We start from the raw sequence: 13,145 nt of genomic DNA, 5'->3' as shown, positions 1-13,145 counted from the left end.
CTATATTATGTTATAAAAATCATATATAACTGATGTGGAATTGAACCAAAGAATACATTTACCTTAAATATCAGAACATTCGTCCTATGGGCAACTGAATCATACCGACTAGGAAGATTCCAGGTTCAAATCTAGAAATATGCTCAGTTTCCTGATCTGAGTCACCAATACTGTACTTCTCCTGTTTCCTGCTTTTGATCCCTATTCAATTATCCCTATGAAAGTACTGTTGGCTTGAGTCTAGGTAGGACGGCATTACACTCAGAACTGACATCCTTCAGACAAATAGCCAACCAACAGTTACAGTCAAGGCTCACATAAATAATATCCAAGGGAGTGAGATAATAGTGAGCATTCACATGCAGGAGGGAAACACTTACAGGAACACAAGACTCAGTGAAGAGGAAAGAAATTGGGAAGAAAAAAACAAACACTTAGTTTTCACATTCTATGCTGATTTTCAATATTTACAGAACACAATAATTTTTCATTCTACCTTGTCTGCATCCTTCCCGTCAACTACCAGCAGATCCTCAAATGACCACCATGCCACTTGTTTGTACACTTCACCTTTATCAGCTTTTTTAAATTTCACAAGGGATGTTTGATATGGACGATCAGTTGACACTGCATAAGAAAATGCACGTAGAATTATTGTATTGTGCTGCCTCTAGAAAACAAATTCTGTTTTGTTTTGTGTTATTATTATTATTGACTTCAGTACATCCAAATTGAATTTGACCCCAAACCATGTCAAAGGTAAAAGCACAAGTGAAAGATGAACAGGTCAGCTAGATTTTGCAATCTTCTACCTCGTACATCACATTTAATGTGATCCTAAATATAAGCAGACAGAGCAATCAACTGAATAAACAGATTGATCTGCCAATACTGGATTAGGTTTTCTGCTCATTCATCGTTAATGTTTGCAAATCCAGCCCATTTAGTGCTAACGTTTCACCTTCAGTATTTTGGGCCTCGATAATAATACTCTGCAGTCCCCACCAAACATCACCCACCCTCCAACAGGTGGGAGAGGAAGAGTTAAACTGTCAAATGCACAAACTGCAACCCCAATTCGCCGGCACATTGCCATTTTACACTGGCAGGTTTTGCGAGTCAGTGGACAGATTTAATTTTTTGGTTGGAGCCATGATATTGGGATAATTTGGGGGTTTTGATGTTGCATGGTGTCAACATGACATGCACATTGCATTTTTGAATCAAAGGCCAATTAATGGCCAGAGGGTGCACTCACCAACCAAATATGGAGGATGGACTTAGTAAGCAGGAGGGCCAGTAAGGTACCCTCTCAGCACATTTTGAAAAACTTTTTTTAAAAAGGCCTGTCGGGAAGATGTGAGAAAACTGGCACCCTAGGCACACCCACATCCCTTCTCACCCTAATGGGCTTCCAAAGTCCAGCCCACAGTGTCCTGCTGTGGAGAGGTGGGACACTTTTTAAGATATATAAATTGGGCTCCCAAAATGCAATAGGGAGCCAAGGTAAAGCTCACTGCTGTTCTGCATTTTTCCTCAGGAGGATAAAACCAGTACGGCAATGGGGGCCTCAGCTGCTGGCTCTACAAGTCCATACCTTTTTTTAAACAAGCCTAGTGGTTAAGCTACCCCTCAGCCAATTACAGCCTTTCTGCTCTCTCTCTGCCACCCCCCCCCCTCCACCTCAAACAGCTCTGACGGCTAACCTTCACCCTCCCAAGCTACAATTGGCAACTTTCCCCTTTTTCTGATTGATGGGGACTAGACTAAAGGTTTTTGGCTGAACTCTCTTGCTGCAGGTTTTCCCTTCCAGTCATAAGCCAGGCTGTCAATTTGGCTGGCTGCTGGGCAGGAAATACAGCCAGCAAATGATAATGACGTCTTGCTGTTAACTTCACAGTACGGTGACACAGTAGTTAACACTGTTGCCTCACAGCACCAGGGACCGGGTTCGATTTCCACTCTTGGGTGACTCTCTGCATGGAGTTTGCACATTCTCCCTGTGTCTGTGAGGGTTTCCTCCGGGTGCTCCTGTTTCCTCCAACAGTCAAAAGGTGTGCAGGTTAGGTTGATTGACCATGTTAAATTGCTCCAGAAGATCGGCAGGTAGGACTGAATTATTATGGCACATGACAGAACAGGGAACATCCTTGAGAACTACTATGCAAAATTAAATTAGATAGCGGGCACAATTCAACAAAAATAATTCTATGTCCGGTTTCATATACCAGCAGCGGCGAGAAAGATCCCGCTATTTAACGGCACTTTGCTGCTTTTCTTGGCCTCGGCGAGGAACCCCCCATCGAGACCACACTTCAGTCATTTCCTGTACTGACAAATTCACCTCGCCTGTGCAGGAAGATCACTTGTGGATTGGGGTGTTATTTTTGAAGATGGCCCTAATCTATTGAACCCCCTCAAGTGGCCTCTGGGCCCTCCCCCAACTTACCTCTCCAAGGTCCTTGAGCCCCCAACCCCTTCTTATGCCAGGATGACAGTGCCCAGGTTGCAGCACTTGTGCCAGGGTGCTACCCTGCCCTGACCACCTGGGGCTCTCCAATGACCTGGGAGACCCTTCCCCCCTCAGGTGGCGTAACCTTTGTGCGGATCAGTTCTAAACGGCATCCTGGCGAGGTCTCCCAGGTGAGGCCGTTTGCTCCCGGGCGGCGAGAGAATCCAGCAAACGAATATTTAAAAGAGACTAATGGCTCATTTAAATATGCATTTCTGGATCTTGCCCAGCGAAAGCGAGATCCAAATCGCGACGTCTCACGAGGTTCAGTTGAATCTCGAGATGTCTCAAGCGTCGCAAATTTCTCAAGAGGCCTCTCTCAGGATTCAACGACGTCGTCATGACACCAAGTCGGGCATGATGAGCCCGTTAAATTGTGCTCATAGTGTATGTTAGCCCTGTAATCAGTTGCAAATTCTGTTACTCTTCCACTCGTCTTTCACAATTTCATCTATTATAATGAAGAAAAACATCAGTACCATTATTATTTCTATTTCTACAAAGTAATAGTTTATTTTCAATTTAGACAAATCAGGCTCTCATAATAGATAAGTAAATCTATTTGATTATTGATCAAGTTGAACTTTTGAATGGGAGGACAACACCAGGGGGTTGACTGTGATACCCTATCCACAGTCCAAAAGATTAAATCCGTTCGGCTGTTCCTCAGTTGGTAGCACTTGTACCTCTTGAGCCAGAAGGTTGTAGGATCAAGTTTCAGTCCAGGACTTGACCTCCAGCACAAAAAAACACAATGCTGCCACTCCAGTGCAGTACACGGAGTACTGCACTGTTGGAAGTGCCATTTTTCAGGTGAATGTTTAAGATCCATTCGCAATATTTCTTTTATTTTTAAAAAATATTTTTTATTAAGGTTTTTTAACAACACAATGTTTTCCCCTTACAAACAGTAACCCCCCCCCGTAACAAAATAACGCAAAATCTCCGTGAGCACGATATATACATGGCAAGATGGTATATTTACATAGCTTTATACACTGGCTCTTGGCCGCCCATACCGTTTCTCCCCACCCTCCATGCCATCTCCCGCTCGTCCATCCCCTCAAACAATCTCTCGTTCCCCCCGCCCCCCCCCAGGGTTGCTGCTGCTGCTGCTGACCGACCTTCGTCTAACGCTCCGCGAGATATTCTAGGAACGGTTGCCACCACCTGTAAAACCCCTGTGCAGACCCTCTCAAAGCAAACTTAATTCTCTCCAATTTTATGAACCCCGCCATGTCGTTAATCCAGGCCTCCAGGCTAGGGGGCTTCGCCTCCTTCCACAATAGCAAGACCCTTCGCCGGGCTACTAGGGACGCAAAGGCCAGAATTCCGGCCTCTTTCGCCTCCTGCACTCCCGGCTCATCCACTACTCCAAATATTGCTAGTCCCCAGCTTGGCTTGACCCGGACTTTCACCACCTGGGATATTACTCCTGCCACACCTCTCCAGAACTCCTCCAGTGCCGGGCATGACCAAAACATATGGACATGGTTCGCCGGGCTCCCTAAACATCTTTCACATCTATCCTCTACTCCAAAGAACCTACTCAGCCTCGCCCTCGCCAAATGCGCTCTGTGAACCACCTTAAATTGTATCAGACTGAGCCTGGCACACGAGGAGGAGGTATTAACCCTACCCAGGGCATCAGCCCATAGCCCTTCCTCAATCTCCTCCCCCAGCTCCTCCTCCCATTTACCTTTCAATTCTTCTACTAGCGCTTCCCCCTCTTCTTTCATCTCTTGGTATATTTCCGACACATTGCCCTCCCCGACCCATACCCCCGAGATCACCCTATCTTGAACTTCTTGTGCCGGGAGCAACGGAAATTCCCTCACCTGTCGCCTCACAAAAGGCCTCACCTGCATATAACTAAATGCATTTCCCGGGGGTAGCTCAAATTTCTCCTCCAGTGCCCCTAGGCTCGCAAATGTCCCGTCAATGAACAGGTCCCCCATTCTTCTTATCCCCGCCCGATGCCAGCCTTGGAACCCCCCGTCCATCTTCCCCGGGACAAACCGGTGGTTACCCCTGATCGGGGACCACACCGATGTTCTCACTGCACCCCTGTGCCTTCTCCACTGGCCTCAGATCCTTAGTGTTGCCGCCACCACCGGGCTTGTGGTGTATTTTGTCGGCGAGAGCGGCAGCGGTGCCGTTACCAACGCTCCCAGGCTCGTTCCTTTACAGGACGCCATCTCCATCCTCTTCCATGCCGCCCCCTCTCCCTCCATGACCCACTTGCGGATCATCGCCACGTTTGCTGCCCAGTAGTAACTCCCTAGGTTTGGCAAAGCCAACCCTCCTCGGTCCCTGTTGCGTTCCAAGAGCCCTCTCCTAACCCTCGGGATCTTATTTGCCCACACACACCCCATAATACTCCGACCTACTCTCTTGAAAAAGCCCTTGGTGATCACGATGGGGAGGCACTGAAACACGAACAAAAACCTCGGAAGGACCACCATTTTGACCGACTGCACCCTACCCGCCAACGAGAGCGGGAGCATGTCCCATCTTTTAAAATCCTCCTCCATTTGCTCCACCACCCTCGTCAAATTCAGTTTATGTAGGGCCCCCCAACTTCTGGCTATCTGGATCCCCAGATACCGAAAACTCCTCTCCGCCCACCTCAGCGGTAGGTCCCCTATCCCTCTTTCTTGGTCCCCTGCCTGTAATACAAAAAGCTCACTCTTCTCTACATTAAGCTTGTAGCCCGAGAACTCTCCAAACTCCTTCAGAGTCTGCATGACCTCCACCATCCCCTCCATTGGGTCCGCCACGTATAGCAGCAGGTCATCCGCATATAGCGATAACCGATGCTCCTCTCCCCCGCGGACTATCCCCCTCCATTTCTTAGACTCCCTAAGTGATATGGCCAAGGGTTCGATCGCCAATGCAAACAGGGGGGACAGGGGCACCCCTCCCTCGTCCTTCGGTACAGCCGAAAGCACTCCGACCTCCGCCGGCTCGCCACCACACTCGCCACCGGGGCGCTGCAAAGGAGCTCAACCCATCTAATAAACCCTTCCCCGAACCCAAACCTGCGCAACACCCCCCAGAGGTACTCCCACTCCACCCGGCCAAAGGCCCTCTCCGCGTCCATAGCCGCCACCATCCCCGCCTCTCCCTCCCCTGATGTCACCATTATCACGCCCAAGAGCTGCCGCGCACTGGTATTCAACTGCCCGTCCCTCACAAATCCCGCTTGGTCCTCGTGAATCACCCCCGGGACACAGTCCCCGATCCTAGTGGCCAGCACCTTCGCCAATAGCTGAGCATCCACACTGAGGAGCGAAATCGGCCTGCACAATCCACATTGCAGTGGATCCTTGTCTCGCTTTAGAATCAAGGAGATTGTCGCCTCCGACATTGTCTGGGGCAGGGTTCCCTCCTCTCCTGCCTCGTTGAAGGTCCTCACTAGTAGCGGGGCCAGCAGGTCCACATATTTTCTATAGAACTCCACCGGGAACCCGTCCGGCCCCGGGGCCTTCCCCGCCTGCATGCCCCCCAAACCCTTACTCAACTCCTCTAACCCAATTGGCGCCCCCAAACCAACCGCCTCCTGCCCCTCCACCCCCGGGAACCCCAGCCGGTCCAGGAATCGCCCCATCCCCCCCCCCGGGGGCCGGGATCTGCACAGCCCCCCACAGAAGGCCCCGAATACCTTATTTATTTTCGTTGCACTTCGAACCGTGGCTCCCCTTCCATCTTTGATTCCCCCTATTTCCCTCGCTGCCGCCCTCTTATGGAGCTGGTGCGCCAGCATCCGACTAGCCCTTTCCCCGTACTCGTAAGACGCCCCTTGCGCCTTCCTCCACTGTGCCTCCGCCTTGCCCGTGGTCAGCAGGTCAAACTCCGTCTGGGGAGCCGTCGCCCCTCCCAAGCAATCCCTCCTCCGGGGCCTCTGCGCATCTCCCGCCCACTCGCAAGATCTCCCCCACCAGCCCCCCCCCCACTCCATTCCCTCTATCTTCTCCCTATGAGCCCCGATGGAGATCAGCTCTCCCCTGATCACCGCCCTCAACGCCTCCCATACCACCCCCACCCGCATCCCCCGTCGCCGTCGCCGGCCCCCAAGCACCCCTCAATACACCCCCCCCCACCCTCCCACACACCACCCCATCAGCCAGCAGTCCCACATCCAGCCGCCACAGCGAGCGCCGGCCCCCCTCCTCTCCCAGTTCCAGCTCCACCCAGCGCGGGGCAGGGTCCGAAACGGCTATGGCCGAACACTCCGTCCCCTCCACTCTCGGGATGAGCGCCCTGCCCAGAACAAAGAAATCTATCCGGGAGTAAGCCTTATGCACGTGGGAGAAAAAAGAAAATTCCCTGGCCTGCGGTCTTGCAAACCTCCATGGGTCCACTCCCCCCATCTGATCCATAAAACCTCTGAGCACCTTGGCCGCCACCAGCCTCCTTGCCGTCCTTGATCTGGAGCGGTCCAGTGCTGGGTCCAGCACCGTATTGAAGTCCCCTCCCATTATCAGTCCTCCTACCTCCAGGTCCGGAACGCGCCCCAACACGCGCTTCACAAATCCAGCATCATCCCGGTTCGGGGCTCATACATTTACCAACACCACCCACGTCCCCCGCAACCTACCACTCACCATCACATATCTCCCTCCATTATCCGCTACGATAGTCTTGGCCTCAAATGACACATGCTTTTCCACCAGAATTGCCACCCCTCTATTTTACGCGTCCAATCCCGAGTGAAATACCTGTCCTACCCATCCCTTTCTTAAACTGACCTGGTCCGCCACCTTCAGGTGTGTCTCTTGGCGCATTGCCACGTCTGCCTTCAGTCCCTTCAAGTGCGCGAACACTCGAGCCCGCTTCACCGGCCCATTCAGGCCCCTCACGTTCCACGTTATCAGCCGGATTGGAGGGACTCTCACCCCCCCACCCCCGCCGACTAGCCATCTCCTTTTCTGGGCCAGTCCCTTGTCCGCGTCTCCCTCACTCTCCAGTCCCCCAGCCAGGGTACCCCCGTCCCAGCCACCTCTTCTGTGTCCCGTTCTCTTTCGGCCAGTGCAGCAGCAACCCTCCCCCCCCCCCTCCCCCCCCCCCCCCCCCCCGCTAGATCCCCGTCTAGCTTTTTTGCTCCCCCCATATCCCTCCCGTAAGTCAGCTGACACCTGCTGACCCCGGCTTCCCCCGTCATACCTTTGACCCCCCATATGGGAATCTCCCAATCAATGTACATTCCTTTGTTCCCCTTCCCGCCTTTCTTGCCGCGCGCGGGAAAGACAACCCCGCGCTTTCCAAAGCCTGCCCCGCCCCCCATGGCGCAGCTCCTGTCGTGGCCTTGTCCCTCTCCCCCAGCCCATATAGCATTTCCTGCGCGTGGTTGACCCCCTATGTACATCATACTTCAACCCTCAAACACCCCCTCCCACACAAACCCTCAATTAGAGTCCAATTTTTCAGCTAGTATAAAGGTCCACTCCTCTTCGGCCGTTTCGAAGTGGTGGTGTTGGCCATTATGTATAACCCACAGTCGCGCTGGCTGCAACATTCCAAATTTCACTCCTTTCCGATGCAGCACCGCTTTGGCCCGGTTGAAACACGCTCTCTGCTTAGCGACCTCCACGCTCCAGTCCGGGTATATTCTGATCTCCGCATTGTCCCACTTGCTGCTCCGTTCCTTCTTGGCCCATTTCAGGACCCTCTCTCTGTCCGTAAACCGGTGAAATCTCCCCACCATCGCCCTTGGCGGCTCTTTTGCCTTGGGCTTCCTCGCTAGCACTCGGTGCGCCCCATCCAGCTCCAGCAATACCGGGGGGGCCTCCGCACCCATCAGCGTCCTGATCATTGTGCCCGCATATGCCGCGGCATCGGCCTCCTCCACTCCTTCTGGGAGACCCAGGGTCCTCAAGTTATTTCTCCTTGATCTGTTCTCCAGGTCTTCGAGTCTTCCCGCCCACGTCTTGTGCAGCGCCTCGTGCCGCTCCACTCTCTCCGCCAGGCCCACGAGCTTGTCGTCGTTCTCACTCACTTTTTCCTGGATCTTCACCTCTTGGGCTTTCTGGGTTGCTCCAAGTCTTTCAATCATTGCCAGTATAGGCGCCACCATCTCCTTACGCAGCTCCTCGAAGCAGCACTTGATGAACTCTTTTATCTCCTCTTTGTCCGTGGGTGCCGCCATTTTGCTTTTTTCTTCATTCTTCTCCCGCTGCTCCAGGGCCGTTTTTTTCGCCGTTTCGCTGCGGGTCCGATCCATGCAGGTTAGTAGGGGACCTTTCTCCTTCCTTCCCCATGGGTTGGTTTTTTAAAAAGTGCCGTTGGGGCTCCGTTAGCGGGCCCAAAAGTCCGTCTTCGCGGGAGCTGCCGAATCGCGCGGCTTAGCTCCGCATCGCCGCAACCCGGAAGTCCCATTCGCAATATTTCAATCAGCACAATGGTACCCTTAATGTTCTGGCCAATATTTATTCTCCAATTAACATCACAAAATACATCTGATCATTATCACACTGCTCTTTGTGGAAGCATGCTGTAAGTGAATTGGTTGTTCCTTCCTACATTACTGCAGTAATTACAGTTCAAAAGTACTTAATTTGCTTTAAAGCGCTTTGGGACATTCTGAGGTTGTGAAAAACACTTTGGACGTGATCTAACCAAATAGCAACGGAGTCCTGTGATGAGCATGTTTAGCGGGGTGTTTCCCGGCACATGCAGCGTTTAGAAACACTATGTTATCGATCGGGACATTGTTGCAATCCAAGGCCTCAGCAGGGAAGGCCCCGCCGAGGTCACACTTAGTCCCGTTTCCTGCATTGAGACGCTCTGCTTGCCGGAAATCCTCAGTGCAGGAGATCGGAAAGCCATTTTAAAATGGCACCCTGATCTCTTGACTCTCCAACGCAACCCCCCAAAGCCTCAACTCACCTATAAGGCCTCCCGCACCCCACTGGCAGGCCACCCTGGGCCTGATCCCCAGCATGGGAAAAAGGCCAGCCTGACAGTGACCTTACTAATACTACCTCAAAAGTGCTAGACTGGCACCCAGGTGGCACCAGCAATGCCAGGGTGCCACCCTGGCAAGACAGCAACTGCCTTGGGGCCTCCGATTCCCTGGAATGCTCTCCCAAGTGCATTTCCATCTGGTCCCATGGAGTATCAACGCTGAACCGTGCTCAGTTGAGGTCTCCGAGATAAAGGAATTAGATCCCATGGCCTCGGTAGATCAGGAGAGTGCATATTAGAGTGAGACGAGCTGTCACGCTCTAACATGCAGATTTGCCAGATAGTGATCCTGCCCACAATGGGCAGGATTCAGATCATGTTAGATGTTGTGCGACGTCGGTGTTCGGGTGCACTGTGGCTGGTAGATCATGCCCTCGATAAATGTACGGCGACCATAAATGTAAGCTATTATTTTTTCTTAGTGTGAGTTTTTGTATGAAAGGTGCCAGAGAATTTCTGTATCATGAACCACACCTGAGCTAGTGAAAAGTCAAAGTCCTCAGGAAACCCTGAGAGAAAAAAGGCAAAACGTTCTGGAGAAGGAGGCGACACAGAAGAATTTTGATGGCTGACAACATTTGCTTTTCATAAAAGTTACACAGGTTGGATATTTTGTAGCAAACCAGTTTATCGTCAATGTTTTCGTCATTTCCACTCCAGGCACTGACCAACTTAAAACAAAGCTATGAGTAAGACAGTCACCCTCAACTAAAAATAAATACTAGCCTTCAAATATCCGACCCATATGCTTGTAACACTGGTAAACAAATAAGGGCTATGTATGACTAATGTAACTATAAAATCTAAGAAAAAAAACATTCACAATACACAAATAAAGGGCAGAATTTTCCAGTCCCACCGGTGGCCGTTGAAAGCAGAATGTTTAGAGACAGGCCAAAATCGGATTCCCACCGGGGGAAAAACAAGTCCACATTTCCCCCTCACCTTTTTGGTAGTGATGATGGCAGGTTGGCTTTCCCACTTAGCCATGTCAGCAATTCTATTTGCGTGTATTAGCATGTCATGAATATTCAGTAAAACACAACTCACTGAAACCACATTCCCTCTCCACATGCCACGCCAGTGGGAAATTTAGACTGGTCTAAATAATGACCCGATATAAGTGGTGTGCAGCTGTCTACCCTCCCTCGCTTCACTTGTGACTTTGAGGTGACTGCAATATTCAAAGCCTACCTGTAACAGCACTGACAGGACAACATTGTGTGCTCTGAGTCTCAGGCACAGCTCCACTCTGAAAAAGAGGCTAGCATGGCGGGGGCGGGGGAATGATGGAATTTGATTTGCATGAAGGGAAGGGGGTGCATGCAGACTTTAGGGTATGAAAGGGGGGTGGGTGGCGTTAGTAAGGCACATGGTGAGTAGTGTTGCACAGAGAGTGAATAAGGTCGTGGAGTGGAAGGCTTGCATAAGAGGGACGGGTTTCACAGAGATTCATAGATTGGGCGGTTGGGTGGCAGGAGTGGGAAAGGAAAATGGTCTTGTGGTCATGCATTTAGGAGTCAGAGAGCTGAGTGAAAGACTGTGATAGTTCCTAGACTTATGCCGAGGTTGGGGTGAGAGATTAAAGACAGTACTGGAGCTCTGTGGGCATGCTACAGGGCTAAGCATGGCACACACATTGTGTTACCGCTCCAGGGAGGGGCAAGACCTGTGTGCTCAATGGGGGATCAAGCACAAATTGATATGCAGAGCGTGGTCATAGTCTCACTGTCGGTGGTGATGGGGTTTTCTGGCTCGTTACTGTGTTGCAGATGCGATGGTCATGTTCGGAGCGGAATCTGCAGCCTATAAATGGGGAAAGTGTAATAAAGTGGGCGGGTGGAAATATAAACTCTCCGGGGGGTGGAAGAGACACGACTACATGTGATTGCGCGGTTACCCAAGATGGGGAGGGGTGAGGTTCACATGGGGCATGGAGACATCAACAGTGAAAGGTTCAGAGGAGAGGGCAGGAATGTCCAGCACAATGACAACGGTATCAAGGATTATAGGGGGAGGCTGGGGAATCACTGGAGGGAGTTCTACCTGCCTATCGTGAGGCTCCAGGAAGATTGGTGGGGACCCAAACACTGACAGAGGGATGGCAAAGCTGGTATCACAGTAAACGTTTTGGCATACTTAGGAACATGGGTACAGGACAAGGCAATTCAGCCATCTGGGGCAGCTTAATCACTGAATTAGGCTTACTCAGCTATAACCTACTCACAGATGCTTAGTTTGGGTTCCGCAGGGCCACTCAGCTGCTGACCTCAATGCAGTCTTGGAGCAGGGATGTCTTGCTGCAGTTATGCAGTGCCTTGGAATATTGTGTGCAGGTTTGGTCTCTTTATCTGAGGATGTTCTTGCTATGGAGTGCAGCGAAGGTTTACCAGATTGATGAGTATTAATCAGGGAGGTTGCTTGCAGGCAAGAATGGTAGCACAGTGGTTAGCACAGTTGCATCACAGCTCCAGGGTCCCAGGTTCGATTGCCGGCTGGGGTCACTGTCTGTACAGAGCCTGCACGTTCTCCCTGTTCCTGCGTGGGTTTCCTCCGGGTGCTCCGGTTTCCTCCCACAGTCCAAAGGTTAGATGAATTGGCTAAGCTAAATTGCCCTTAGTGTCCAAAAAAAGGTTAGCTGGGGTTACTGGGTTACGGCGATAGGATGTAGTCGCGGCCTTAAGTAGGGTGCTCTTGAAAGACGCTCCCGCACATCCACAAAATTGCGGCTTTTTCGTGGGGTTTCCCTGTGAGTTTTAAAAAATAATAATTTAAAGTCCTGCGAAATCAGCCCTGCCCAGGCGCCAAAGTTCCGTTCCACGGAGCTGAAGAGGGGGGAAAAAAGAGGAGACTGGTCCCGGTGAGCTGCACATGGAGGAGGAGTGGGGATCGCTCAGCAACACAAAAACAAAATAATAATTTTTTAAATTCAACCTTTCTTGTTCCTCTCCTGAAAATTTAAAATAAAAAACTTTTTAAAAAAAACTTTCAAAAGGGAAAAGAAAATTCATTTTTATATATTTTTAAAATCGCTTTGAAAAGGAGAAAAAACCCTTGGGGTTTTTTTTTCTTTGGGGTTGCAGAAAGAAAGAATTTCTTCTTCACACCAAAACAGGAAAAAAAGAGAAAGGCACAAGACAGAAATATGCCTGCAAACAATAAATCGGGGGGACGGCGAGATGTAAGGAGCAGCAGCGAAGGTGAAGGAAAAAAGCAGAAGCTGCGGCCGCGCAGGCAGACGACCCCACGAGGCGAGGCGGAGGTTCAGGCGAACCAGGAAGCGGAAAAGCTAGCGAGCCGAGCAGCGGAGCAGGAACAGGGCGCGGCGACCCCCCCCCCCCCCCCCAAAGCACAGGGGGAGGAATGGAGAAGCGTGCTGAAAACAGAAATAAATGCCATAAAGGAGGAGATAAAAATGGAGTTAAACGCCATGAGGGAGGCACTCAGAACAAACAAAGAACAAAGAAAAGTACAGCACAGGAACAGGCACTTCGGCCCTCCAAGCCCGTGCCGACCATGCTGCCCAACTAAACTAAAATCTTCTACACAGTCCGGGTCTGTATCCCTCTATTCCCATCTTATTTATGTATTTGTCAAGATGCCTCTTAAATGTCACTATCGTCCCTGCTTCCACCACCTCCTCCGGCAGCGAGTTCCAGGCACCCAC

At 51.0% G+C, this 13,145-nt stretch overlaps 1 protein-coding gene across 1 annotated transcript in view; it reads right to left on the bottom strand.

Moving 5' to 3' along the window:
* The window catches only part of LOC140421042 (exocyst complex component 1-like), a 143,399-nt gene that overhangs the window by 99,828 nt on the left and 30,426 nt on the right, over nt 1-13,145 (bottom strand). Inside the window, exon 2 of the mRNA XM_072505352.1 lies at nt 497-627. Within this exon, the coding sequence (XP_072361453.1) occupies nt 497-627 (131 nt within the window). The remainder of the gene's footprint in view (nt 1-496; nt 628-13,145) is intronic.

The sequence above is a fragment of the Scyliorhinus torazame genome, chromosome 5 (genome assembly GCF_047496885.1).
Source record: "Scyliorhinus torazame isolate Kashiwa2021f chromosome 5, sScyTor2.1, whole genome shotgun sequence".
Classification (NCBI taxonomy): domain Eukaryota; kingdom Metazoa; phylum Chordata; class Chondrichthyes; order Carcharhiniformes; family Scyliorhinidae; genus Scyliorhinus; species Scyliorhinus torazame.
This window is presented reverse-complemented; position numbering and strand designations above follow the sequence as displayed.